This window comes from Rhinopithecus roxellana, chromosome 3, assembly GCF_007565055.1.
Source record: "Rhinopithecus roxellana isolate Shanxi Qingling chromosome 3, ASM756505v1, whole genome shotgun sequence".
Lineage (NCBI taxonomy): Eukaryota > Metazoa > Chordata > Mammalia > Primates > Cercopithecidae > Rhinopithecus > Rhinopithecus roxellana.
In genome coordinates, this window is record NC_044551.1 from 185,265,929 (window position 1) to 185,292,640 (window position 26,712).

Here is a 26,712-nt window from a genome sequence, read left to right on the forward strand (position 1 = left end):
AGTGGTGTCTGCTGCCTGCTCCACTTCCCCCAACCTCTTCCTAAGTTAAGCTCTTCCTAAGTGGAAATGTGGCCATTTCTGCTCACTATTGTATCCCAAGAGCCTAGCATAGTGCCTGACACAAAGTAGCTATCACTAAATATTAGTTGAATGGACTCCTTTCATCAATCCAAGGGTAGGCACTGCTGTTATCCTCATTTTCAGATGAGGAAACAAAGACTCACCCGGTCTTTGGCACAGCTGGAATATGAGTCTAGGCAATCTGACTTTAGACTTCGAGCTTTTTTTTGTTTGTTAAAATACAAACAATCCCATAGCATGTATTGCCATCTTGTAATAACATAAGAGTAATCAAAACAATACGAATAAATGTTCATATTGGTCAAAGGACATCTAAAAGCAAACTGTATCCATTTCAACAATTTCTCACTTCATTGATCATTTCTAGTTGGAGAAACTTTGTAGCAGAGTAATATTATGTCCTTTTAGCATGATCCGACCCAGTTGTAGTCTTGACTTTGTTTTAGAATAGATCTCTTCTGCATCATCTAATACAAGTTTCATATACTCATCAAAACTAATGATACAGCCTTCTATCCGCGTATTCACTTGCTTATAGAGCCACACCTGAATCCGCGATCTGTTTTGTAAGTATCTGAAGATGAGATTGACGGCTACACCATAGCCTTCTGCACTTTCTGGCCCTGGCCGCAGTATGCCATGGTGGAATTCCACAAAGAGCACACCTACACACTGATTTCAAGCTTTTAACTCTAAGAACCTACTTTATCAGTAGCTATAGTTACTGAGGACTGTTATTAGAGTTGATCATTTAATTTATATTGGCAGTGTAATGATTTTGAATATTTATTTTAGAGATTGCCTTGCCTAGATGACATAATGGCTTTTTTAATTTTTTTTTTTTTTCTTTTCGGTGACAGAGTCTAGCTCTGTTGCCCAGGCTAGAATGCAGTGGTGCAATCTTAGCTCACTGCAACCTTCACCTCCTGGATTCAAGTGATTCTTCTGCCTCAGCCACCCAAGTAGCTAGAGTTACAGACGTGCGCCACCATGCCTGGCTAATTTTTGTATTTTTAGTAGAGACAGGGTTTCACCATGTTGGCCAGGCTAATCTCAAACTCCTGACCTCAGATGATCCACCTGCCTCAGCCTTCTAAAGTGTTTGGATTGCAGGCATGGGCCCCCACACCACACCCGGCATAATGGCTTTCATATTGTGTTAGGATATGATCAAGAGGATTAAGAAGAATGAAAAACTAATGTTTCAAAGGCCTTAGAAGACAGGATAAATACTCGCAACTGGCCAGGTCTGATAGAGAGTAGGAAGAGGTCCTGGGGCACGTGCATGCTCCGCAGTTGGTGCCTTGTAGCAGGAGTTGGCAAACTTTTTTGTAAAGGGCTGGGTAGTAAATAGGCTTTCTAGGCCATAGAGTCTCTGTCTCAACTACTCACCCCTGTCACAGTAAAAGGAAAGCATCCACTGTGAATATACAAATAAATGGGTGGGGCTGTGTTCCAATCAAACTTTATTTCTAAAAACAGAGGCCAGGTCAGATTTGGCCCACAGGCTCTGGCTTGCTGACCTGTCTTTGAGGATGTAAGCTAGATCTTCTGACCTTTCAAGAGAAGATGAAAATCGGGATTTTTATGTAAAAAAAATTTCCCAATTCTGAAAATACAGTATGGCTGCCAGTTTGCTTGCTTATATTGCCTGAAATATGTGTATGCTTTTGTTCAGTAAATAGGACATAAATGTCAACAACCATAATACCCATGGCATGTGGAAAATACTGTAGTTCAAAAGAGTGACAAATTCCCCTGGAATGGGCAATAATCACTAATGGCTTAATGGAGGAGATGGTGCTTAGCTGGGATTTAAAAGTTAGGTAAAGTTTTTCCATACAAAATTTACCATGTGGTAACATTTCCAGCAAAAGCAATAGTATGAGCAAAAATATCTGAGGAACCACAAATACTCATTTTGACAGGGAGCAGCAGGCAGTAAGACTGGGCAAGCAGGAAGGGAGACCAATGACTGCTGAGGGGGCTGGAGTCTGGTTTATGGACTGCTCAAAACTGCACTGTAGGGAAGCTGGCGTTAGCAATGCCCATTAACAACTAGGCATAGAGCAATCAAAAATGGGGAGACTAGTTAACAGACTGTTGTACTAGGCAGTAACTATTTCTTGAAATGAGCTCTTAACTCAGAGCCAACATGCCCACTAGCTCAAAAACGAAAATCATAGGATGCCAGAGCTAGCAGGAAGCTCAGAGGTCTGACCACCTCTGCCCCCATTGACAGATGGGGAGGCTGTGACCTGGGAGATGTCACTTGCCCAAGGCCACAGAGCAAGCTAGGGCAGAGGCAGGCCTGGAACCCGGTAACCATGAGCACACACACCAAGTGCCCTGGAAGCATATGCTCTTGCAAAGGGAGAAAAGGTCTGGCTGCATGTATTCTACAGTGTAGGTCATAAAAGCCCAACACAAAATGTAAAGACAGAAGGAAAAACATGTGTAACAAATTCAACAGACCAAGGATCGTTAGTTTTAATGCATAACTAATTCTTCCTTTAGCAAAACTCTAAAACACCAACAGAAAGATTGGTAAAGGACAGTTTGTAGAAGAAGAAATACATATGACAGATATTCACATTCAGAAAACACCAGTCTTGCTGGAGAGCAAATAAATGTGAACTACAATGATATATTCAATTTCATAATCAATTTGAGGAAACACTGATTCTAAATATGTATTTATTATAGATAGATAGATAGATAGATAGATAGATAGATAGATAGATAGACAGACAGACAGTTTTTGGCGTCTTTTCTTGTTTTTGTTTTTGTTTTCTGGAGACCGAGTTTTGCTCTCGTTGCCCAGGTTGGAGTGCAATGGCACAATTTCAGCTCACTGCAACTTTTGCCTCCTGGGTTCAAGCAATTCTCCTGCTTCAGCCTCGTTAGTAGCAGGAATTATAGGCGCCTGCCACCACGCCTGGCTCATTTTTGTATTTTTAATAGAGACAGGGTTTCACCATGTTGGCCAGGCTAGTCTAGAACTCCTGACCACAGGTGATCCGCCTGCCTCGACCTCCCAAAGTGCTGGGATTACAGGCGTGAGCCACCGCACCCAGCCAGATAGATAGATTTAACAATGACTTAGTCTTGGTGAGAGTCCACTTTTTAGCATTATTGATGGGGATGTGTTTTGGTATAGCCTTCTGGAGGTCAATTCATAATTTATTTCAGAAATCTTAAAACTATTCCTATACTTTGTATAAGTCAAGCTTTTCTAGAGAACCAGAACCAATAGAAGACAAATGGATTAATTGATTATAAGGAATTGATTAATATGTTCATGCAGGCTGACAAGTCGCAAGATCTGTAGTTGGCAAGCTGGAGACCCATGAGGTCTGAGGGTGTAGCTCCAGCCCAAGCCCACAGGCCTGAGTACCAGAAGAGTCTTGGGGATAGTTCCCGTCGGAATGCTGGTGAGCTTGAAACCCAGGGACAGCCAATGTTTCAATCTGAGTCCTAAGGTGGGAAAAATCAATGTCCCAACTCAAAGACAGGCAGAAAAAGAAATTCTGTTTTATTCAGCCTTTTTATTTTATTCAGGTCTTCAACTGACTGGGTGAGGCCCACCACACTGGGGAGGGCAGTCAGCCTCCCTCAGTCCACTAATTCAAATATACTCTAGAAACCCTCACAGACATACCCAGATCAGTGTTTAACTAAATATGTGGGCACCCCCTGGCCCAGTCAAGTGGAGGCACAAAATTAACTGTCACAGCCTTCGTCACAACAATTTCACTTCTAGGAGTGTATCCTCAGATATTGGAGAAGCATAAAGAAAGGATGTTATTAGGATTTTCATCTCAGTGTCGTTTACAATGCACAGAGAAAAACCAGAAACAGCATGAGCTGCCAATAAGCTTAGCCATATTTAAAATACCTAAAATTAAAGACTGGTTAAATACATGAATTGCCTATATGATGGAATATTATGTAGCTAAGCAAAAATGTTTTTTGAGCCTGCCATGGTGGCTCACACCCATAATTCCAGCTACTTGAGAGGCTGAGGTAGGAGGTTTGCTAGAGGCCAGGAGTTCAAGACCAGCCTGGGCAACATAGACCCTGCTTCTAAACAAACAAACAAACTTTTGAGGGACATTTTTTTTTTTTTTTTTTTTTGAGATGGAGTCTCGCTCTGTCCCCTAGGCTGGAGTGCAGCGTCACGATCTCAGCTCACTGTAATCTCCGCCTCCCGGGTTCAAGCAATTCTCCTGCCTTAGCCTCCCGAGTAGCTGGGACTACAGTCACCTGCCACCACACCCAGCTAATTTTTGTATGTTTTTAGTAAAGACAGGGTTTCACCATATTGGCCAGGCTGGTCTCAAGCTCCTGACCTTGTGATCCACTTGCCTCAGCCTCCCAAAGTGCTGGGATTGCAGGCGTGAGCCACCGCAACCGGCCTTGAGGGATGTTTTATTCTATTTTATTTTATTTTATTTTATTTTATTTTATTTTATTTTATTTTATTTGAGACGGAGTGTCGTTCTGTCTCCCAGGTTGGAGTGCAGTCGCGTAATCTCGGCTCACCGCAACCTCCCTCTGCCTGCCTGTTTCAAGCAAGTCCTCTGCCTCAGCCTCCCAAGTAGGTGGGACTACAGGCAAGCTGTGCAACCACGCCTGGCTAATTTTTGTAGTTTTAGTAGAGATGGGGTTTCACCATATTGGCCAGGCTGGTCTCAAGCTCCTGACCTTGTGATCCACCTGCCTCAGCCTCCCAAAGTGCTGGGATTACAGGTGTGAGCCACCGCGCCCAGCCAAGGGACATTTTTAAAGGTATCTCATGAAAAATGCTCATGAGATCATTTTGGGCTTAGAAGTAGCAGGCTAGGAAACTATGTATACATACAATAACAACTTAATGATTACACAGTAATTTTGGCTCACACTTATTCAACACCCTTTATATACCAGGCATCATATCATTTGACCTTCATATAACTCTATAAAGGCAGCACTATTATTATCCCCGTTTTGGAAAGAAAGAATCTGGGGTTAACTAACTTGCTTGAGATCGTTAACTAGAAAAAAATCAAAGTCAACATTGAAGTCTGGGGCAGTCTTAGAGCCTTAGCTGTAACTACTCAGCTGGTGGAAGCAGGCTGGGTTGGGAAAAGAGGGAAGAGGGCAATATATCAACAATGTCCTGGGAGACGTGATTAAGTTCCACATGTCAGTAAATGGGAACTTCACCCTTTAGGTGCTCAGAGCTAAAACCTGGAGTCATCTGATTTCTTTCTCTTACACCACACATCTAGTCCATCAGCAGATCCTATAGGCTCCTATTTCTAACTATGCTCAGGATCTGGCCCCTCCTCACTCCCTTTACCTCTTCCCCCTCCCCAAGCCAACCCCATCTCTCAGCCAGATTATTACAGTAGGCTGTGACCTGGTCTGCCTTCCCTCACCCCTACTGCCTATGTGCCTGGCCAAAGACCATTCCATCGATATCACAGTGGTTAACCTGCTGGTAGGGGCCGGGGTGGGGGAAGGTGTTGTTCAGAATCTTAATAATATACATATTTTTCGAGACAGAGTCTCACTCTGTCGCCCAGGCTGGAGTGCAGTGGCACCATCTCGGGTCCATGCCCGACTAATTTTTTTGTTGTATTTTTTTAGTGGAGACAGGGTTTCACCATGCAGGCAAGGCTGGTCTCGAACTCCTGATCTACCCACCTCAGGCTCCCAAAGTGCTGGGATTACAGGCCTGAGCCACTCCGCCCGGCCAGGATCTTAATAATATTTTAATCATGCTTTAATAGTGGTACAAGGAGAATGATACTTGTGTAACCAATACATTTTTTCATAGATTTCCCAACCCTTCTCCACCCGCAGCCTGAGTCCCCTCAGCTGAGCGGCTGCTACCATAATCCTTGGCTCTTGGACTTTGTGTCTTTGCAGCCCTGGAAGTTATGAAAGCACCTCATAGAAGGTAGCTTTGTGGCATCCAGGTGGCCCCAGGAAAGCAGCGCCCTGCTGCTGGCAGTGAGGAACTTCTAGGCGCGAAGTTCCCCCGGCAGGCTTGTCTGGTCACCTTTCACTGTACAGTCTCAGTCTCCTTCCTGTTTATTGTCTGTTGGAGGAGCCGGCTGTCAGGCTCAGGAGCTTTGAAGTTAATGGTGCCTTTTATTTCCTCCTCCTGGAGTCTGGAAAGGTCTTATCCTGTTGTTCCCTGCAGAATCCCTGCCAGGCTGGAGGGCTCCTAGAATGCACCTACGCCAGGGTTCCCAAGCCAGGGCTGATGCGGTGTGTCGCCCACATTGGGAAAAAAAAAAAAAAGAAAGAAGGAGGGAAGGAAGGAAGGAAGGAAGGAAGGAAGGAAGGAAGGGAGGGAGGGAGGGAGGGAGGGAGGGAGGGAGGGAAGGGAGAAAGAAGAAAGAAGAAAAAGAAAGAAAAAGAAAGAAGAAGGAAGGAGGGAGGGAGGGAGGGAGGGAGGGAGGAAGGAAGGAAGGAAGGAAGGAAGGAAGGAAGGAAGGAAGGAAGGAAGGAAGGAAGGAAGGAAGGAAGGAAGGAAGGAGAAGCAAGGCAAGGCAAAGTCAAGCCAGTATTTTTAAAATCAGGAGATATCTCCATTTCCTCTGTCTTTTTTTCGTTTGTTTTTTGAGACGGAGTCTTGCTCTGTCTCCCAGGCTTGAGTGCAGTAGTGCAATCTCAGCTCACCGCAAGCTCCACCTCCTGGGTTCACGCCATTCTCCTGCCTCAGCCTCCCGAGTAGCTGGGACTACAGGTGCCCGCCACCACGCCCAGCTAATTTCTTTTTGTATTTTTAGTAGAGACGGGGTTTCACTGTGTTAGCCAGGATGGTCTCCATCTCCTAATCTCATGATCCGCCCGTCTCGGCCTCCCAAAGTGCTGGGATTACAGGCTTGAGCCACCATGCCCAGCCTCAATTTCCTCTTTCTTTTAAAGTCAAACAATCTGCCAATAGTGGGCACCAATTCCCAAGCTATAACAATCTGAGGGGATGCAGAAGGTGCTCCCACCCTGGATGCAGCACGTGCCCACTTGTCGACCACAGTCCTCATCGCTCCACAGTGCTTCCTGGCCCTGTGGCTGGTGTGGACACTGACTGTCAAACTCAGGCTTTTTTGTTTCCTCACAAAGAGGAATACTTCTCTCCCTCCAAGTTTCTTCCAAAGGTTGGGGAGTGGGGGAAGTTAGACCAGGAGGGCTGTAAGTCATCTTCTTGTTTATGTTGTCTTCCTGACCCTCTTATTCCCCTGGGTTTGTGTCCTCTGGGATCAAATCCCAGCCCCTCCTTTCACAGAAGGAGAAACTGAGGCCCACGGAAGGAAGGCTACTCACTCAAGCCTCAGCATGGGTTCACAGAGCTTGCTTCAGGCTCCAAAGAGCAATGTCATCAGAAGGTTCTGGCCTGCTCTGTTATTATTATGGATGACAAAATATTAGAGAGCAATTTATACTTCATGATTCTTCACGTCATACAACAGTCCTTTAAGGAAAGAGTAGTTTTCTCATTTTACTAATATGGACAAGGAGATCCAAAGAGCATAAGTGGCCCATAGAGGGTCACACACTTTCCAGATCTCATTTGAAAAGTGAGGACAGTAACTCCTGACCAGTCTGAAGTCTGGGCCAGGTGATTCTCATAGGCCCCCATTAGCTCCACTATCCATGTGTCCATCGTTTATTTCTTTATTTGTTTATTGAGACAGGGTCTTGCTCTGTTGCTCAGGCTGGACTGCAGTGGCGAGATCAGGGCTTACTGCAGCCACCATCTCTCTACCTCAACCTCCCAAGTAGCTGGTACTAACAGACTCGCACACCACCACACCTGGCTAAATCAAAAACAACAACAACAACAAAATGGTAGAAACAGGGTCTCACTATGTTTCCTGGGCTCATCTTAAGCTACTGGACTCAGGTGATCCTCCCACCTCAACCTCCCAATGTACTGGGATTCCAGACTTGAGTCACTGTGCCTGACCCATTGTTTATTACTTTGGTAAACCTATATTGACCACGTCCTTTACTGCAGGCACTGGGCTAGATGTTGGGGATACAAATACGGAAAAGATACAAGTCTTGTCTTCAAGGAACCTGAAGTGTGTGGGGTAAATAGATGGAGGTGTGGGAGAACAGGAAGAAAGGCAATGGACAATTATTTGGGAAGTAGGGAAGCCTGCTCTCAGTGATTGCTTGGACATGTATCACAGTGCCTGGCATATGCTAAGCATGCCACAAATGATAAATTTTCTCGTATTTATCAACAAAAATACATTACTAGCAAGGGGGAAAGCTTTGCCACAAGGATTACTCACAAAAGGGGATAGGTGACTTCAGGTTAAAAACAGCATGGGCTGGGCGAGGTGACCCTTGCTTGTAGTCCCAGCTACCCAGGAGGCTGAGGCAGGAGGATCCCTTGTTGAGCCCAGGAGTTCCAGGCTACAGTGAGCTATGATCATACCACTGCACTCCAGCCTGGATGACAGAGCAAAACTCTGTCTCTTAAAACAAAAGAGAAAGAGAGAATATCTTTAGTAGGAAACATAAATCAATTTCTTCTGGGATGGCAGTCAGGTGGGACAGGTTGGGAGCAGTGTGAGACAGTTTATAGAGCTCTTTCTCAACTTGTTGTGAGTTCTTTTTAAAAATTTTTTATTGAGATATTTTAAAAATATGCTATTTAATGTCATTTTCAGTAAAGAAAAATTCAAAACTTAAAGTATTAGCATGAATTTTTATCATTTATCTTTATATTATGCAATGCCAGTTTTAAATGCAAAAATAAGAACACAACTCACATGCAAAATCACTGAAATTACACAATTTGTATTTTGTAGCTTGAACATGTGTATATATTTCATTCTTTCCTTAACGGTGAAAACACTGCACAAAATTAAGTTAACTATTTTTATTTCACTCTTGATACGTGCACAGCCAATCAATACTCCCTACCTCAGGCATAATACCAATGAGTAAGGAAGAGCTGAAGGAAGAGGAACTATGGGTTGCCCCATTTTTCCCTTTCTATCTATGTCGTAATACATGGTTGCCTAACACAGGAAAGTAACACCCCTAAGAAAGCATATGATAGGGTTCCCTGGTCATTCATGTTTCCTAGAATACTACTGCCTTCTGTTATGGGTTGAATGGTGTACCTCCACAAAAGATAGGTTGAAGTCTTAACCTTCAATAGCTCAGAATGTGACCTTTTTAGGAAATAGGTTCATTGCAGATGTCATTAGTTCAGATGAGGTCATATTGAGTAGGGTGAACCCTTAGTCCAATATGACCGGTGTCCTTATAAGAAGACATGGCCAGGCGCGGTGGCTCACGCCTGTAATTCCAGCACTTTGAGAGGCCAAGGTGGGTAGAACACCTGAGGTCAGGAGTTCCAGACCAGTCTGGTCAACATGGTGAAACCCTGTCTCTACTAAAAATACAAAAATTAGCCAGGCATGGTGGTGCGTGCCTGTAATCCCAGCTACTGGGGAGGCTGAGGCAGGGGAATTTCTTGAACCCTGGAGGCAGAGGTTGCAGTGAGCTGAGATTATGCCACTGCACTCTAGCCTGGCAACAGAGTGAGACTCCGTCTCAAAAGAATAAGAAGAAGGAGGAGGAGGAGGAGGAGGAGAAGAAGTGGCTATGTGAAGAGAGAGAGAAGAAGCCCGCGTGAAGACACAGGCAGAGTTTGGAGTGCTGTAGCTATAAGCCAAGGAAGAACAAGGGATTCAAGTTGTAATCCCTGGCCAACCCCAAAAACCAGGAAGAGGAAGAAAGAATTTTTCCTTAGAGTTTTCAGAGGGAGTGTGGCCCTACTGACACCCTGATTTGGGACTTCTAGTACCCAGAACTGTGAAAGAAGAAAGTTCTGTTGTTTCATGCCATCCCATTGTTGTACTTTGTTAGGGCAGCCCCAGAAACTGATAACACCTTCTTTCTGTGTTCCAAAGCAACGTCTAGTTCAAATAGAAAGCACAGCCTCTCAGGTACTCCCCCCGCCCCATGCCCACTTGTACACATGATCCACTGACCTTCTGCTCCCTTTGAATGTCACCAAACTCCATGCATCACAGGTCCACTGGAATTCTGTGCTCATGAGGCATGGGGAATAGCACATGCAAACAGAGAGCATGGAATGGCAGACACTTGTCTCCTCTGCTCCCTGCATGCTCCACTGTCCCGAAGGACTTCATTTACAAAACACAGGTTCAACGATAAAATTTTCTATATGCATGGAGCTGGCCCTGGGTGAGAGGTAGGTTTATTTTTCACTTATTCCGTCTGTGCCTTTTTAAATTTAAAAAAGTAATGTGGACCAGCTTTATAAATGTCCTAGGTTTTGAGTTCTGCTTGCAAAATGCTGCTTTTTTATTCTTCCTGCCTGGTTCTCAGACCTAATCTGCCGACTCATATCTCAAGAACTTGTAGTCAAGGATCATAAAGGATTTGGCAAATGTTCTCTTGACTAAGTAGACCACACAATTAAAACTCGTTTAAAGGCACTGGATTGGTTTTTGGTTAAAGATCAAAGTGGTAATAAGGCAGATGTCTTCCGTCTGTGTCTATAAACCAAGCCAAACTTCATGCTTTTGGTCCTGAATGGAGTAGTGCAAACCATTAACACCACGAGGAAACGCTATTCAAAGTATATGCCTCAACTTCCCCTGGACAGCTGAGTATTTGAGGAATTTATATGCTTTATATCCTCTGTCAGGATATTCACTGCAGTATGGTTACATGGAAGCAAATACTCACTGCAATGTGGTTATATGGAAGCAGAAGGCTAGAAATGTATGGCCATTCCCAGGCTAAATGTCCATACCTTATGATGGATCCATACTATGGGATTACGGGATGCCATGCAGTTCTTTGGGCACTGCCATGAAACAACAAAACAGAAAACAGTAAGGCACACGAGGATGTGTAGAGTATGCTACCATTCATGTAAAAGGAAGAAAAGGCATGAATGTCTACGTAAATGCATAAATCACTTCGGAAGGAAACATAAGACTCTGGTTATCGCTGGGGAGGAGGAGAACAAGGCCTGGGGCCAGGGGGAGAACATGTACATTTTGCCACGTTTGAGAGTTTGTATCATATGAAAAGCAAAAGGAAAGTTCAGCGCAAACTGGGAAGTTCATAATATTACAGTGAAAATATTAGACCAATTTGTCCTCTAAGGAAGATTGAAAAGGGCAGATTTTTATTTTTTTAGGGATACATAAGAAAGCTGAAGATAAGTAGAATGCACTTGCTCTAAATCTGTCGTTCCCAACCTGTGAGTTTCAGAGGTTGAGGGTGGGGGGATGGTAACTGACTCATGGTAAGCACTTAATAAAAGTTTAGTTTTTGAATGGCTTAATTAATACTTCTTCTTGGCTTGGTTGGGGGTGGATGGGAGAAGTGATTCCAGTTGCATTGGTACTTCCTGCTGCCCGGCACAGGAAGCCTTCTCTGCTAAAGGCACCTGTGGACTGTGACTCAGCACAAAACCATCAGTTTACTGGTGCAATGTATATTTACTCTTCAGAAATACTGAGAAAATGAGGGACTCTGGAGAATGATACACAAAGGGGTGTGGAATGACTATGCTTAGAATCTTACTGAAATAGCCCCTGGAGAAAAGCCCAAAGTTTTTGCTTTCCCTCTCAGTTATCCAAACTCCTGATAATTGATAGCTGAAGTTTAGGAAAAGGGCAGTACAAATTAGTGAATAATAAAGGCCTATCTTCTTTCAATGTACCCAGCATAGAAAGATTGGGAAAGGAATAATACTGCTATGAAAAACAAAACAAAACATCAATGCTCTTCATTGTTGTTGAATGGAAGAACCCTCTAGTACATATTGATATGTCAGGTGATTATTTTAAAGTAACATTCACTCTTTTTTTCTGGTTATGAAATAATGCATATTTCTTGTTGAAAATCTAGAAAATACAGAAGTCTTAGGAAAAAAAGTAAATTAAAATGTACCATAATCCTACCACTCTGATTACACAGTTAATATTTTTGCATATGTGTGTGTGCATGAATGTAGTTTAACTGGGATCATACTCTAATCTTTTTTTGTTTTTATTCATCCCCTTAAAGACAGCCTATTCTTTCTCTTGTTTTTGTTTTCAGAGGCATCGTCTTGCTCTGTTGCCCAGGCTGGTGTGCAGTGGTACAATCATGGCTCACTGCTGCCTCAACTTTTGGTGCTCAAGTGATTCTTCTATTTCAACTTTCCGAGCAGCTAAGACTACAGGTGTATACCACCACACCTGGCTAGCGTGTGTGTGTTTTGGGGCGGGGGGCCTTGCTATGTTGCCCAAGCTGGTCTTGAACTCCTGGCCTCATGCAATTCTCCCACCTCAGCCTCCCAATGTGCTAGGATTGCAGGCATGAGCCACCGTGCCCAGCCCAGTTTATCCTTTTTATTTAATAAATTATAAACATTTTCTCCAATTCATTTTGCATCATTTTAAAAATGTTTTTACGAGACAAATAATTATTAAACCAGTTCCCTGTTCTAATGGTTCACTATAATGAAAAAGCATTTTTGATGAAACACCTTTGAAATAAACCTGCTTTTTTAAAAAGAATAAATTTCTACAGGTGGAAGAGTTTGATCAAGTAATACAGTTTAAAATGTTTTGATTTATGTTGTCTTTCAGAAAGATGGTATTAATTTATATTCCCAACAACACTGTGTATTTACCAAAAGTCCTTAACAAAAAAGTGCCCCACTGTTTTTTTTAAAAAAGCTTTTAATTTGTGTGCGAGGGAGTATGAGCATTTTAAAAATAACATCTATCCATATGAATTCCTTCTTTGACGGCATACCTATTCATGTCCTGCATCCATTTCTGCATGTAGGGTGTTAATGTTTTACATACAGATTTATCAGAGGTCTGGAAAGTAACATCAACCTTTTGTCACATTTGTTAAAAACATTTTCTCAAATTTATCATTTGCCTTTTTGGTAATGATAATTGATATATCTAGATCTTGCACATTTATTCAAATATGTCTACTCACCTTGCCTTTGGGTTCTTCCTATGCCTTAATATCTAGGCCTTCCCCTCCGTGTACTTCGTGTATGTTTTCTTCTTCTTCTCTTGTGATTTGCTTGTTTGTAGTTCTCTAAGTTCTTATATTTACTTTGGTGATATTTAAACAAGTCCTTAGTTTTACTTTTTTCCGCAACCTAATTTATTAAATAATTTAGCCATTTATACTTGTCCCAACAAAGTGAAATGCCACATTTATCATACAGTGAATTTTTAAGTATATTAAATGTTCCTAACTTTCCAGTTATTCCACTGATGCTTAATCCATCCATTCTTGTGTCAACACTACACTGTTCTAACTATAGTGTTGCAATATGCTTTAAGATTTGATAATACAGGTCTATCTCCCCAGTTTTTTTGTTTGTTTGTTTATTGAGATGGAGTTTTGCTCTTGTTGCCCAAGCTGGAGTGCAATGGCACGATCTCCGCTCACTGCAACCTCCGCTTCCCGGATTCAAGTGATTCTCCTGCCTCAGCCTACCGGGTAGCTGGGATTATAGGCGTGCACCACCATGCCTGGCTAATTTTTTGTATTTTTAGTAGAAACAGGGTTTCACCATGTTAGCCAGTTTTGTCTCAAACTCCTGACCGCGGGTGATCTGCTCGCCCTCGGCCTCCCAAAGTGTTGGGATTACAGGTGTGAGCCACCACGCCCCGCCATCCCCCCCGTTTTTAAAAGATAAATTTCTTAGCTTTTCTCACAGATATTCTCCCATGTGAATGTTAGAAAACATGTTAAGTGCCCCCTCCACCAATCTATGCACAACCATTAAAATTTTATTACATAGAGTAATTTGGGTGAAGTTGGTGTTTGTACCTCTATTCGTTCAAGCCTTATTGTGTTTCACCCTTTGTAACGTCTTAAGAGCCTGCACATTTATTCAGTTTATTTTTTGATATCTTACACTTTCAAAATAGTTTTTTGTTTGTCCGCTTTACATTAAAACTACTCTTCAAGGTCCAATTGAAGCTTATCAAAGTTGATTTAATTTTTTCCAGGTGGGTCTTCATGTGCAGGAAAGCAGTCAGAAACTAAAGGCTCTTCAGTCGGAGTTATTTATTGAGTGTTCACTTTATACCTGGTGTAGCGATTATCCCTTTACACGCATTATCTCATTTAATTTTCAGCAAGTTGGTGCAACTTTCATTCCCATTTCACACACGAGGCTCTGAGTTTGAGGAACTTGACAAAAATCACCCAGTTGGTAGGTGGATCAAAACTATCACAAATATCAATCAGCCAAGAAGGATAGCCCAATGCTATGCCATCAGATGGCCTGACTCAAAAGAATGACTTTCCAAAAACAATCGACTGGACTAAAAAGACAATGTTCTCCATCCACCGGACCCGGCAAAAAAGCCTGGTTTTCCTCCAGCGTGAGGTGTGGAGAAATATTCGGCAGGCGCACAGTAAATACCAGTGACTTAGGCTCCTTTAGAATTAGGGACTCGTGGGTGAACAAGGGTGATTTTTCTGCAGCTTTAACAGGAATTGTCCGTTTGGAAATCTACCTCCCCATGGCAGGGCAGGTTTAAAAGAAGAGGAAAACAAACAAAAAAGCAAAAACAAAACAACAACAACAACAACAACAACAAAACAGAAAAAAAAAAAGAGAAAAAGAAAAACAGGTGGAACCGATGTAAGGAGGGCTAGAGCAGTGCGCGCGGAAGGCAGAACTTTCTGAGGGCGTCCTGCCCGCACGTTTCAAGCGTGGTGCGCGCAGGTGGCGCCGCGGTCCCTTTGCGCCGCGGTCCCTTTGCTCCCCGCGCAAGTCGGCGGGGTGCCCAGAAGGCCACCACTAGCTTCAGCGAAGGTGAGAGGGAAGCTTTCCGCCGAAGCGAGGGAGGAGGGCGGGCAGGAAGCGGAGCCAGAGCTGGCAAAGAAAGGCTCCAATTCCCAGCCCCCCGCCCCGCGGGGCGCGGGGGCGCCGGCAGCGCATGCGCGAGGCCCGGCCCCCAATTCCCCCAGCTAGGGAGGGAGGCCCCCGGCGGCCGGGAGCCTGCGAGCCGCGGCGGGACCCGAGCGCACGCAGGGGCGCGGCGACGGCCGGGGCTAGCCGGGCTTCGGAGTTGGCCGTCGGGAGTGCGGGGCTCCCCAGGCGAGGGTCCAGCGGCCGGCAGGCACCAGAGGGCACCGCTGGCTTGGCACTGGGAGGGGCCCGGCGTCCGCAGCCCCCCACGCCCAGAGAGGATGCGTGAGTTTCGCCCCGGCTGGAGGGCAGGATGTGGGAGCAGGACAAAGGCTGGGCGGCGGGGGAGGAGTTGGGGACGGCGAGCCGGTGGCCGCCGCCAGAGCCCCAGCCTCGAGCGAGCTAGCGGAGTCGACAACTTTCTCTGCAACTTTTGCAAAAGGGAAGATAAAAATTCTGCAAGTTGTTGCACAGCTCCATATCGCCCTGTGTCCGGCGAGCAGAGGGGAGGGGGCACCGCAGCCTTCCCCGGACGGTAGGCGACCGCCAGCTCCTCTGAGCGGGCGCAGGAGGGGGCGCCCGCCCGGACCCGGGGCCAGGGGCTAGCGAGGATAGGGACACCGGGGGTCGGAGCTGGGGGCACGCTCTGGCCGCTGAAGTTGCCCGTGTCCACGCAGGGTGCGCCCTGAAAGCCGGGTAGCCTCGGATAGCGGCGCTACGTACGCGATGATGGATGAGCCGTGGTGGGAAGGGCGCGTCGCCTCGGACGTCCACTGCACCCTGCGCGAGAAGGTCAGTCCCTCCCTGCCCTTGTCACTCTGGGTACAGCCTTCTTCGGTCTCGACTTCGTGTTCTCAGGTCGCCTGCGTGGGAACTCAGAACTCCCGGGTGCCTTTCTTTCCTCCTACCCTTTACCTTCTCCCGGAGTGTCTGAGCGGAATTGGGGGCGGGGGTTAGAGACTGGAGATTGGAGAGATTGAAGTTGGTTTTTCTGATAAGGAGCTCAGAACTCTGGGCCAACTAGTCAGAGATCGCCACTGTACCACTAAGGCAGTACTTCCTATAGTATTGCCACCCTAGGTTATTTTAAACAGTACGTGAAGGGGTCTTTAAAAAATATTGTATATTCATTCTAATGTGTAATTTAAGAATGTGTATATATCTAGCAAGCTCTGCATTTGCGATTTTCCATTTATTGTAATAATGATGTAGCAGTTTATTTTGGAGCAAATTTATTTACGTAAAAGTAGTGACTCTATATAAAGATAAGTGGTAATACAAGGAATACATGGTTATGGCCAAACACATGTATCTGTGTGTATATCTAGAATGGGACCGAATGAAATTTAAGGAACACCAGTGTAGTTGAAAGAGGCTTACAAAACTGGGAGGCTGAGGGAAGAAAACAAAAACTCCCCTGCCGGTTTGCCTCCTGTGGCAGAAGGTGGTTGGGAGCAGCTGCAATGTGATCCCTGCACACCCCTCCCCTCAAGGAGAGAAGGGCTGAGGGGCATTGGGAAGGTGGAAGAGTCCAGGTGGGCTGGAGGCATGGCCTGTGTGTCTTGCCTCCAGCCCCTGGGCTGAGACTGGCAAGGAGTGACTTGGGGAACAGGTGTAAGGTAGTGAATGGATTGGTTTCCTAGGGCTGCCATTACAAAGGACCACACAAACTGGAGGGCTTAAAACAACAGAAATTTATTTCAGCTCTGGAAGCTGAAGATCCCAGATCAAAGTGTTAGCAGGACCATGACTCTCAAAAGGCTCTAGAGGAGGATCTTTCCTTCTTCCTTTTAAATTTGCTGGTGCTTGGTCATCCTTGGCATTCCTCAGCTTGTAGGTACATCATTCTAGTCTCTGCCTCCACTGTCATATGGTTCTATCTGTGTCTGTCTGTTTTCTCTTCTTACAAGGATACCCAATCATTGGAGTAGAACCCACCCTAACCCAATGTGATGTCATAATAATTTAATTACATCTGAAAAGACCCCATTTCCAAGTAAGGTCACATTCTGAAGGAAGTTCCAGATTGAAATGACATTTGGGGAGACACTGTTGCGCCCAATACAGGGAGGAAAAGGTCTTCCTAGTGTGGTACCTGAGTCCCCACACAGGTTTCACAGTCAGTGCATTTGTTCGAGTGTCTGGAGGAGCTCTGCTTAAAGGGTTACCAGCTACTTAGTGTTTTGTCCTCATTGAGTAGCTGTCTTCCAGTCCAATTAATGCTTTTGTCTTGTCTTTCTGTACCTGCTGACCTGTCTCTGTCCTGCGTTGCTCAGCAAGGCTGTAGCTTTCCTCTGTTCCCTTGGTCTTCTTCCCAGAACAGAGTGGCCAAGCTGTAGCACATTCTAGGCATCTGGACAAGAAAAAATCCAGGTCTTGTTGGTTTGGTTGAAAAGGAAGGAAAGTGGTAGGGGTATGGTCCTGGCCCTTTTCTGGAGGTGGTGGCTGAATGGAGCTAGTGAGGACTGCTTGGAAATTGGGCCTCCTTGTTTATCATAGACTCAAGTGGTTGTCATTTTTGCTCACAGCTTCTGAGGAACGACTTTGACCTGATTTGCCCCTTTCTAGAGGGAAGGATTTCTAAGAGCAATAAATGCCATTTGTTTAGTTACCTGAGAATGCCCAACCTTTTATACATAAAGGAGGATGTCCTAAGTGTTCCTTTAGCTGCTCAAAGAAGCAAGAAAAGCAATTCTCCATGAACTGCTATAGTCATGTCATAGTGCCATGTGAGTTTACTATTGGGCTCCCCTCCTCGGAGAGAAGATGGGTTTGTCCCAGTTTTGCAGGTTAGAAGTAGAAAGCTCACCCAAGGACTGATGGCCAAGGTCAACCTTGACTTAAAGCTGGACTTATTAGGGCAAATCCCAAGTTCCTTTGGTTATAATGTCCCATCTCCTCAAAATACTGCTATTGTTCTCCTTTATTTCCTCTCCCTCTTCAAAGAAGAAAATGCTTCTTCAAAAATTTGGCTTCGTGGAGTCTGGCAAGAAGAGTGAAGACTAGGGGAACCTAGTAGCCATACTAGCCTCGCCTTGAGGAATGAGGGCTGGCCTTTTGTTTTTCCCAAATAGAGTAATTGCTTTTCCCTCAAAGGTCTACTCTGATAATATGTTTCTAACACTGTAGAACAACTTTACAAGTGCCTGACGCTTACTCTTTGTTCAATATTGCCAGATGAATAAAAAGCATGTTTACATATATGCTGCGTAACTGTTACCATACAACCACAAGCAGTTATCCTCACGTGACCCACACAGGAGGCGAAGCTGAGATCACTGAGACAGTGGGAGCCCCACTTCGTCAGATATGAGATTCCAGTCTAGCATCGTACTACAGGGTATCAAAAACTTGACACCATGGAAACAAGTCTTCGTATTGCATGCACACTATTGATGGAAGCGAAACCCTGATCTGCTCTTTTAACCTCTCTAAATCTGGCCCCTATCTTCCATTCTTCCCAGAATAGCCAAAATTTAGATTGTGTCATTCTCTGCTTAAAGACCTCCAGTGTCATCCCGCTGCACTTACAATTCCCGGTCCTCACCACTGTGTGGAATACCCAGCACAGCCTGGCTCTGGCCTGCTCTCTGACCTTGTCTGCTACCCGCTCCCTACCCTCCATTCCATTGCTCTTGAGCCACACTGACCTCCTTTCTGTTCCTGGAACAAGTCAAACTTGTTCATGTCTCAGGGCCTTTGCACTGGCTCTTTCCTCTATTTGGATTCTGTGTTTCTCAGACTGTCACATGGTTGGTTGTCTCCCTTAATCTTTGCTGCCTCTCCATGTCACTCTATTAAATCATTTACCAGGATCTGAAGTGGTTTTTTTTTGTTTTTTTGTTTTTTTGTTTTGAGACGGAGTCTCACTCTGTTGCCCAGGGTAGAGTGCAGTGGTGCGATCTTAGCTCACTGCAACCTCTGCCTCCCAGGTTCATGCAGTTCTCCTGCCTCAGCCTCCCGAGTAGCTGGGATTATAGGTGCGTGCCACCACGCCCAGCTAATTTTTGTACTTTTAGTAGAGACGGGGTTTCACCATGTTGATCAGGCTGGTCTCAAACTCCTGACCTCGTGATCTGCCCGCCTCGGCCTCCCAAAGTGCTAGGATTACAGGCGTGAGCCACCACGCCTGGCCTGCAGTTATTTTTCATTTGTTTGCTGCCTTTCTTCCCACACTAGAATACATGCTACACAAGAAGAGGTCTGTGTCTGTCTTGTTCCGTGTGGGGACCTCAGTGCCTTGAACACAGCCTCCCAATGTGTATGGAATGACAAGGAGGTTGAATAAGTCAGTCTTCGCTTTCCTCCTCTGTAAGCTGGGAGAAATGTTTTACAGCAATGTTAGGATTAAGTGAGTGAACTTAAGAACAGTGTGAGGTGCATGGTGGGTACTTGGCAGGCATTGTCCTCTCCGCTTAGGGTTGCTGTGAGACACTGATAGCCCATTCACATAGTGCTGTTCAGAGTAAGGCTTAAGGTTTGTGACCACCCTCCAAGGAGTCCACACACGCGATAGGTAATCCTTGTAAGAAAGGCACTGTTAGCCAGTTGGACCATTGGTCCTGTGATGGTGTTGAAGCCGGGAAAGGGACCAGTTTGCCAAAAATCATGTATCTGCTGAGGGCTGGGACCCAGGGGTGAGACCCCATCAGTAAGATCCTCTAACCAGCCTGGCATCCTGATGGGTGAATGCGGGGAGTTGAACCCTCCTCCAGCCCAAATTTATCTGGAGAAATCTCTCCCTCCCCTTTCTGTCAGTCAGCCACCTTTATCCCATGCTCAGCCCTTAAATTCCTCCTTGGATCCTTCTTCCTGTTGCTGTTGCATCTGCAGAAGCCCACCTAGAACCCTGCTCCCTTCAGCTCCTATCCTCTGACCTTTCTGCTGGGGATGGGAATGCCAGCCAGTACAGGGATGTAGGGTTTCTTACCTGCTACGTGTGTGCCCCTTGACCCATTTCCCTGAACCAAAAGGAGGAGCAGATTGTCACCATGCTGGTGTCACCAGTGAGGAGGCTGCTAGTGATGTTTTTCTGGTAACCAAGTCTGTGCCAAGTCTGTCCAGATTAAAACTTGGGGCCACTTGTTTTTTTCTTGAAAGATGCATCCACCTAAGTTTAAAATTAATAGAGTGTTGAATCCAAGAACTAATAGATTTTGGTGAGTGCTGGTTATACATGATGGAATGAGAGCATTAGATGGTACACAGCTTGAGGGCCACGTTCCTTGTCCCTCAAGCCTCTCCTTTGTCATGAGTCCTGGCCCCACCCTCATCCTTGCTTCTTTCACCATCTTTGTCACCCTGCATAGTGACTTGTCCTACCCACTAGACTGTGAACTCCTTGCAGATATGAGGTGTGCCTTGTTACCTTGGCGTTCCCAGACCAGTATCTGAGTCAGAGAGGGCCCTCAGGGTGTCCCTCGCCTCACCTGATGCAGGCACAGGCATTGTGAGTGCACGAAAGAGTGAGACAGCCCCAAATGGACTCTTGTGGGGAAATGTTGAACGAATGCTTGTGTTCAGGGCCGCTTCCTGGGAGTCCTTCATCTCGTCTTCCGCATCTGCCAGGAGATGCCCCTGGCCTGTCCAGTAGAGTCTTTGTGTGTGTGGCCACAGCATTGGCTGTGGTGTCCAGCACAGGATCTGGTTGCTGGAGGATGCCGCCCCAGCTTCCTACAGACCTGCATGTTCTCCTGTCAGGTAACGTGGGGCAGGAAGTTAGAAAAGCAATTACCCACAAGGGCAGATTTACTGGCCTGGACCAAAGTACAGCTTAAGGATCTTAGGAAAATAACTGCAGGTTGAGCCCAGATAACAGAAATGTCAATAATTCCTCCTAGATTTCTAACAGGAGGTCCCGTTTCTCTTCCTGAATTTTCTGAGCAGCAGAGTAGATATAACTTGCACTCTTCTCCTTTTGATTTATGCCCATTTTCCACATAATCTTCACTCTCTAATTAGAAGGAAGTAGTTATGTTAGTAAGCAGAGACACTACTGTGACTTAAGGCTTCTTGAGTGTGTAGAAGACTTTCTGAATATAGGGATTTCTGGAGTTCTTAAGGGAAAAAAATCTCCCTCCCAAAGCCTTGTTGATAAGCTCTGCTTGACATGACCTGGTAACTTGATCTCCCTGGGCTCCAGGGATCCAGGGACTAGGGGCTCCCTGCTTCTCCTCCACTGGGGGTTTTACCTTCTCCCAGGATAGGAGTCATGTGATACCTTAGGGGTCTTCTCATCCTGCTCCAGACTTGAGATCTGCAGAGCAACCAGCCACCTAATGCGTTTTTTTCCACTTCCTGAAGCTTACTTCATTGCACGTTTAGAGGACTTCAGCTCTGTGAGACTACTTTTTTTTTTTTTTTTTTAGGCGGAGTCTTGCTCTGTCGCCCAGGCTGGAGAGCAGTGGCGTGATTTTGGCTTACTGCAACCACCACCTCCTGGGTTCAAGTGATTCCCCTGCCTCAGCCTCCCGAGTAGTTAGGATTACAGGTGCGCACCACACCCAGCTAATTTTTCTATTTTTAGTAGAGATGGGGTTTCACCATGTTGGCCAGGCTGGTCTCTAACTGCTGACCTCAGGTGATCCACCCACCTCAGCCTCTCAGAGTGCTGGGATCACAGGCATGAGCCACTGCTCATGGAAAGGGCTAATGACTAGGCCAGGGTTGCCTTTATTTGGCCCTGGTGGGTGGCTATGCCTGGGCCTCACCTGTGTGTGGTGCCTCTCCCCTCAAGTGATTTGACCTCTGCCATTGCTTGTCCCTAACTTGCCAGGGAAAAGGACACCTCAGGGCGCCCCGCTCTTGCCAAATCTGACAGCTGGATAGTGGTAGAAATTCATCCCAGCTCATCCTCAGCCCGTGTCAAAACTGCATCATTTTTTAGTGACTCCTGAAGCTTGCATACCCTTTTATTTATCTCTTCCAACATCAGTATTTTTTCTCACTCTTTCCCCTAAATCCCTCAAATTTCCCCACTTCAAGACTGAATATCTGTCTCCTTATAGAAATTAGTGACCTGGCCAGGGACGGTGGCTCATGCCTGTAATACCAGCACTTTGGGAGGCTGAGGTGGGTGGATCAGGAGGTCAAGAGATTGAGACCATCTTGAGCAACAAGGTGAAACCCCGTCTCTACTAAAAATACAAAAAAAAAAAAAAATTAGCTGGGCGTGGTGGCATGCACCTGTATAGTCCCAGCTACTCAGGAAGCTGAGGCAGGAGCATGGCTTGAACCCGGGAGGTGGACGTTGTTGCAGTGAGCTGAGATCACGCCACTGCATTCCAGCCTGGCGACAGAGCAAGATTTCCTCTAAAAACATAAAAAGCAGTGACCAAGGTCCATACTCAACAAAGGGCTCATGGATTTGGGTGGGTCATCCTCCACTTGGTTTTTTCCATTCCCTTCCCCTCCTTCTGAGTTTCTGCATCCCTCAAGGGGAAGTCTTCCCCAAATCACAAGATGCTCCCAGATCTACCAAAAAGAAAGTGTTCCAAACTGTGGCAGTGGGATGTGTCTGCCCGACTTAGTTACAGGAATGTGTCATTCAGGCCTTTAAAACTCAAATGCTGGCTTTGACAAGCTCTTCCCTCCTCTAATAGCAAGGCTGTCTTATGACAGTGTTCTTCAAGTGAGACCCTAAGCAGTCTGCCCTCATGACCCCTTCCTGGAGATGAAGGTGTGGGCGCTTATAGAATAAGGAGAAATTTCCTGCAGTCTAACCTGCAGAGGTGATTCAAGCTGCCTTAGAAGGTGTATACAGAGCATGGAAGATGGACTGGGAAGAATTGAAAACCGCAAATGAGGTTGGGGGACAAGATGGGCTGCCATTCAAGATAGTGTCTAGCTTTGAGACTGACTGCAATGCTTCACCCATATTCTGGAGGAAGCTGGTGACAAAACTGAACCAGAACTTGATGTTGTTGCTTAAGTCTTTTAGGTCTTAGAATACCAAAATGCTCAATGTGTGCACAATACCCAGTGAAGACACGGTCTCAGTGTGCCTTATCTGTGGCAGAAGCAAATTACCTTCGAAGGCTTCCTTGCCTCTGCAAAACCACGACAGCAGTCCCTGCCCCTCCTGCCACCCAGGTGTCCCAGGGAGAAAATGGGTGTGGGTGTACCCCATCAATCTCCAGGGCCTCCAGATCATGAGATGGGCAAGGGACTTGGCTGGGCACCCTGGTTGGCTGGGGAAGCCTGTGCTGTCTAAGGGAGGGGAGGACATTCAAGACTTGGAGCTGGCCCTGTGCCCTTGCCCTTGACTTCTTTGTCTTCCTAAATCACACAGCCCCTCGGGTAAAGGGAGTGCAGCCAACAGTTCTCTGGTATGTCTGAGCACCTGGCAGAAAGAGGTGACACTGCAACTCTGCTGTTCTCTCTTTTTCTTTTTGAGTTATTACACACACACACACACACACACACACACAGAGCATTTGTTTAGGAAATAGCAAAAATGAATACAAGCAAATAGAAGAAAGTAAAATTCCCCTCACGATCCTACCACTTGGAAACAATCTCGGTTGACATTTTGGTGTGTGCTCCTTTCTGTGCATGTCATCGCAATACTTTTTTTTTTTTTTTTTTTTAAGTAAAAATGGAAAATACCACCAAGTGCAGTGGCTTACGCCTGTAATCCCAGCACTTTGGGAGGCTGAGGCAGATGGCTCACTTGAGGTCAGGAGTTCGAGACCAGCCTGGCCAACATGGAGAAACCCTGTCTCTACTAAAACTACAAAAATTAGCAGGGTGTGGTGGTGAGTGCCTATAATCTCAGCTACTGGGGAGGCTGAGGCAGGAGAATCGCTTGAACCTGGGAAGCAGAGGTTGCAGTGAGCCAAGATTGTACCATTGCAACCCAGCTTGGGCAACAAGAGCGAAAGTCCATCTCAAAGAAAAAAAAAGGAAAATATCTTGTTGTAAAACACTTTGTCTGTTTCCTACATACATCTTTCCATATCATTCTTTTCCACCCAATTCCTGATTATCGGACACTAGCAAAGAATTAGAAACAATCAATCGTTTGTTTAGAATAGATAACACATGAATGTGATTTTGAAAAACCACACTATACAAAAGAGTAGATGGTGGAAAGGCTTCCTGCCGCCCTTGTCCCCGAATTTCCCTCCGCAGAAGGTACCACTGATCCCGATTTCTTGTGAATCCTATTCTGTCCATAAGAAAGCATAAATTATGTGTGCTTTGACACAAGAAGTAGTATGAATTACATACTTTCCTTTACCATTTCGTTATTTTGATGTTTATTTTATTTTATAATAATAATAATAATATTTATTATTATTATTATTGAGACAGAATCTCACTCTGTTGCCCAGGCTGAAGTGCAGTGGCATGATCTCGGCTCACTGCAACCTCTGCCTCCCAGGTGTGGTGATTCTCCTGCCTCAGCCTCCTGAGTAGCTGGGATTACGGGCACATGCCATGACGCCCGGCTAATTTTTGTATTTTTAGTAGAGATAGGGTTTCATCACGTTGGCCAGGCTGGTCTCAAACTCCTGACCTCAAGTGATCCGCCCATCTCAGCCTCCCAAAATGCTGGGATTACAGGCGCGAGCCACAGTGCCTGGCCTCATTATTTTAATGTTTAGATTTTAATAATCTAAATAACTTTTATGAAACCATGACAGAAGGGTTTTTTTTTGTATATTTTGCTAATTGTAGCAATAATGTATAGTGGGCACTTAGGAAATCTGTATTGAACAAATGAATAGACGATTTCCTTTTGGTCATTTTCTATTCAAGTATATACATTTTATTTTACAAAAATACTATCAAGTATATCACAGTTTCGTAACTTTTTTCCTTAACTGTACATGCTAAATAACCTTCCATGTCATTTTCTATCCTTCTGCAGTCCCATGCCTAATGTTTTATGGATGCATCATGATTTCACTAACTCATTGCATTGTTGGATATTTAGGGACTGCTTATTCATTTTTTAAAAATTGAGGTATAATTTATGTACAGCACAATATACGTATCTTAAGTGAATACACAGTTTATAGTGTACAGTGAGTTTTGACAAATGTATATACTCATGTAACCACCACCATAATCAAGACATAAGGTCAGATACGGTGGCTCATGCCTGTAATCCCAGCACTTTGGTAGGCCGAGGGGGAGTGAATCACCTGAGGCCAGGAGTTTGAGAACAGCCTGGCCAACATGGTGAAACCCCATCTCTACTAAAAATACAAAAATTAGCTGGGCATGGTGGCACACGCCTGTAATCCCAGCTACTCGGGAGACTAAGACAGGAGAATCACTTGAACCCGGGAGACAGAGGTTGCAGTGAGCCGAGATTGTGCCACTGCATTCCAGTCTGGGTGACGGAGAGAGACTCTGTTTCAAAAAATAAAAAAATAATAAAAAAAAAAAAAAGATGGCTGGGCACGATGGCTCACATCGGTAATCCCAGAACTTTGGGAGGCTGAGGCCGGCAGATCACGAGGTCAGGAGTTCAAGACCAACCTGGCCAACGTGGTGAAATGCCATTTCTACTAAAAATACAAAAAATTGGCCAGGCGCGGTGGCTCAAGCCTGTAATCCCAGCACTTTGGGAGGCCGAGACTGGTGGATCACAAGGTCAGGAGATCGAGACCATCCTGGCTAACACAGTGAAACCCCGTCTCTACTAAAAATACAAAAACTAGCCGGGCAAGGTGGCAGGCTCCTGTAGTCCCAGCTACTCGGGAGGCTGAGGCAGGAGAATGGCGTAAACCCAGGAGGCGGAGCTTGCAGTGAGCTGAGATCCGGCCACTGCACTCCAGTCCGGGCGACAGAGCGAGACTCTGCCTCAAAAAAAAAAAAATTAGCTGGGCGTGGTGGCAGGCGCCTGTAGTCCTAGCTACTCAGGAGGCTGAGGCAGAAGAATTGCTTGAACCCGGCAGGCAGAGGTTGCAGTGAGCTGAGATTGTGCCACTGTACTCCAGCCTGGGTGACAGAGTGAAACTCCATCTCAAAAAAAAAAAAAAAGAAAAAGAACACAGGACATTACCATCAACCTAGAAAGTGCCTCATCAGTCCCATCCTGCCCCCAGCCTTAGGCAGTCACTGATCTGCTTTTTGTCCTTGTAAATTAGATTTGTCTTTTCTAGAGTTTCATATAAATGGAGTTATATGTATGGACTCCTTTCTGCCTGCTCTTTTTTACTTAATGTTGTGCTTTTGAGATTCATCTGTGTCGTTGTGTCTATCAGGAGTTTATTTCTTTTTATTGCTGATTAGTATTCCATTTTATGTCTATAAAAATTTGTTCATCCATTTCCCCACTGAATACCTTTTTGAGTTGCTTTTAGTGTACCATTTGATTTTATATAGCACTGCTGTGGTGATCCTTGATTTATATCTGTAAGTATGCTCAGGAATAAGTTCCTAAAATGGAAGCGCCAATCACAGGGTATGATTTTAAGAACCTTGCATATCACCAGGTAATAAATTCCCACAGGATTGCACTAGTATACTTCCACTGGTGGTATGGAAGAATGCCTGTTTCCCAGCAACTTTGCTAACCCTGGATATTACCCTTTTAAAAAAAATTAGTACCATTTGGAGAGGTTAAAAAAGGTGTCTGAATGGCTGTGTTTAAAAGGAGCAGGAGCCGGGCATGGTGGCATGCACCTGTAGTCCCACCTCCTTGAGAAGTTGAAGTGGGAGGATCACTTGGG

At 45.3% G+C, this 26,712-nt stretch overlaps 1 protein-coding gene and 1 pseudogene across 2 annotated transcripts in view; one reads left to right on the forward strand and one right to left on the reverse strand.

The window, feature by feature from the left end:
* Window positions 1-444: 444 nt before the first annotated feature.
* LOC115896566 lies at window positions 445-722 on the reverse strand (annotated as a pseudogene).
* A 14,121-nt stretch (window positions 723-14,843) lies between these two features.
* The window catches only part of CCNJL (cyclin J like), a 60,627-nt gene continuing 48,758 nt past the window's right edge, over window positions 14,844-26,712 (forward strand). Inside the window, exons 1-2 of one of the 2 annotated variants that reach the window (XM_030927980.1) lie at window positions 14,844-14,929; window positions 15,703-15,817. In XM_030927980.1, the coding sequence (XP_030783840.1) occupies window positions 15,752-15,817 (66 nt within the window). In that variant the 5' untranslated portion in view covers window positions 14,844-14,929; window positions 15,703-15,751. Of the gene's footprint in view, window positions 14,930-15,079; window positions 15,311-15,702; window positions 15,818-26,712 lie in introns of those variants that run through there. The other variant, XM_030927979.1, reaches the window with a different exon arrangement.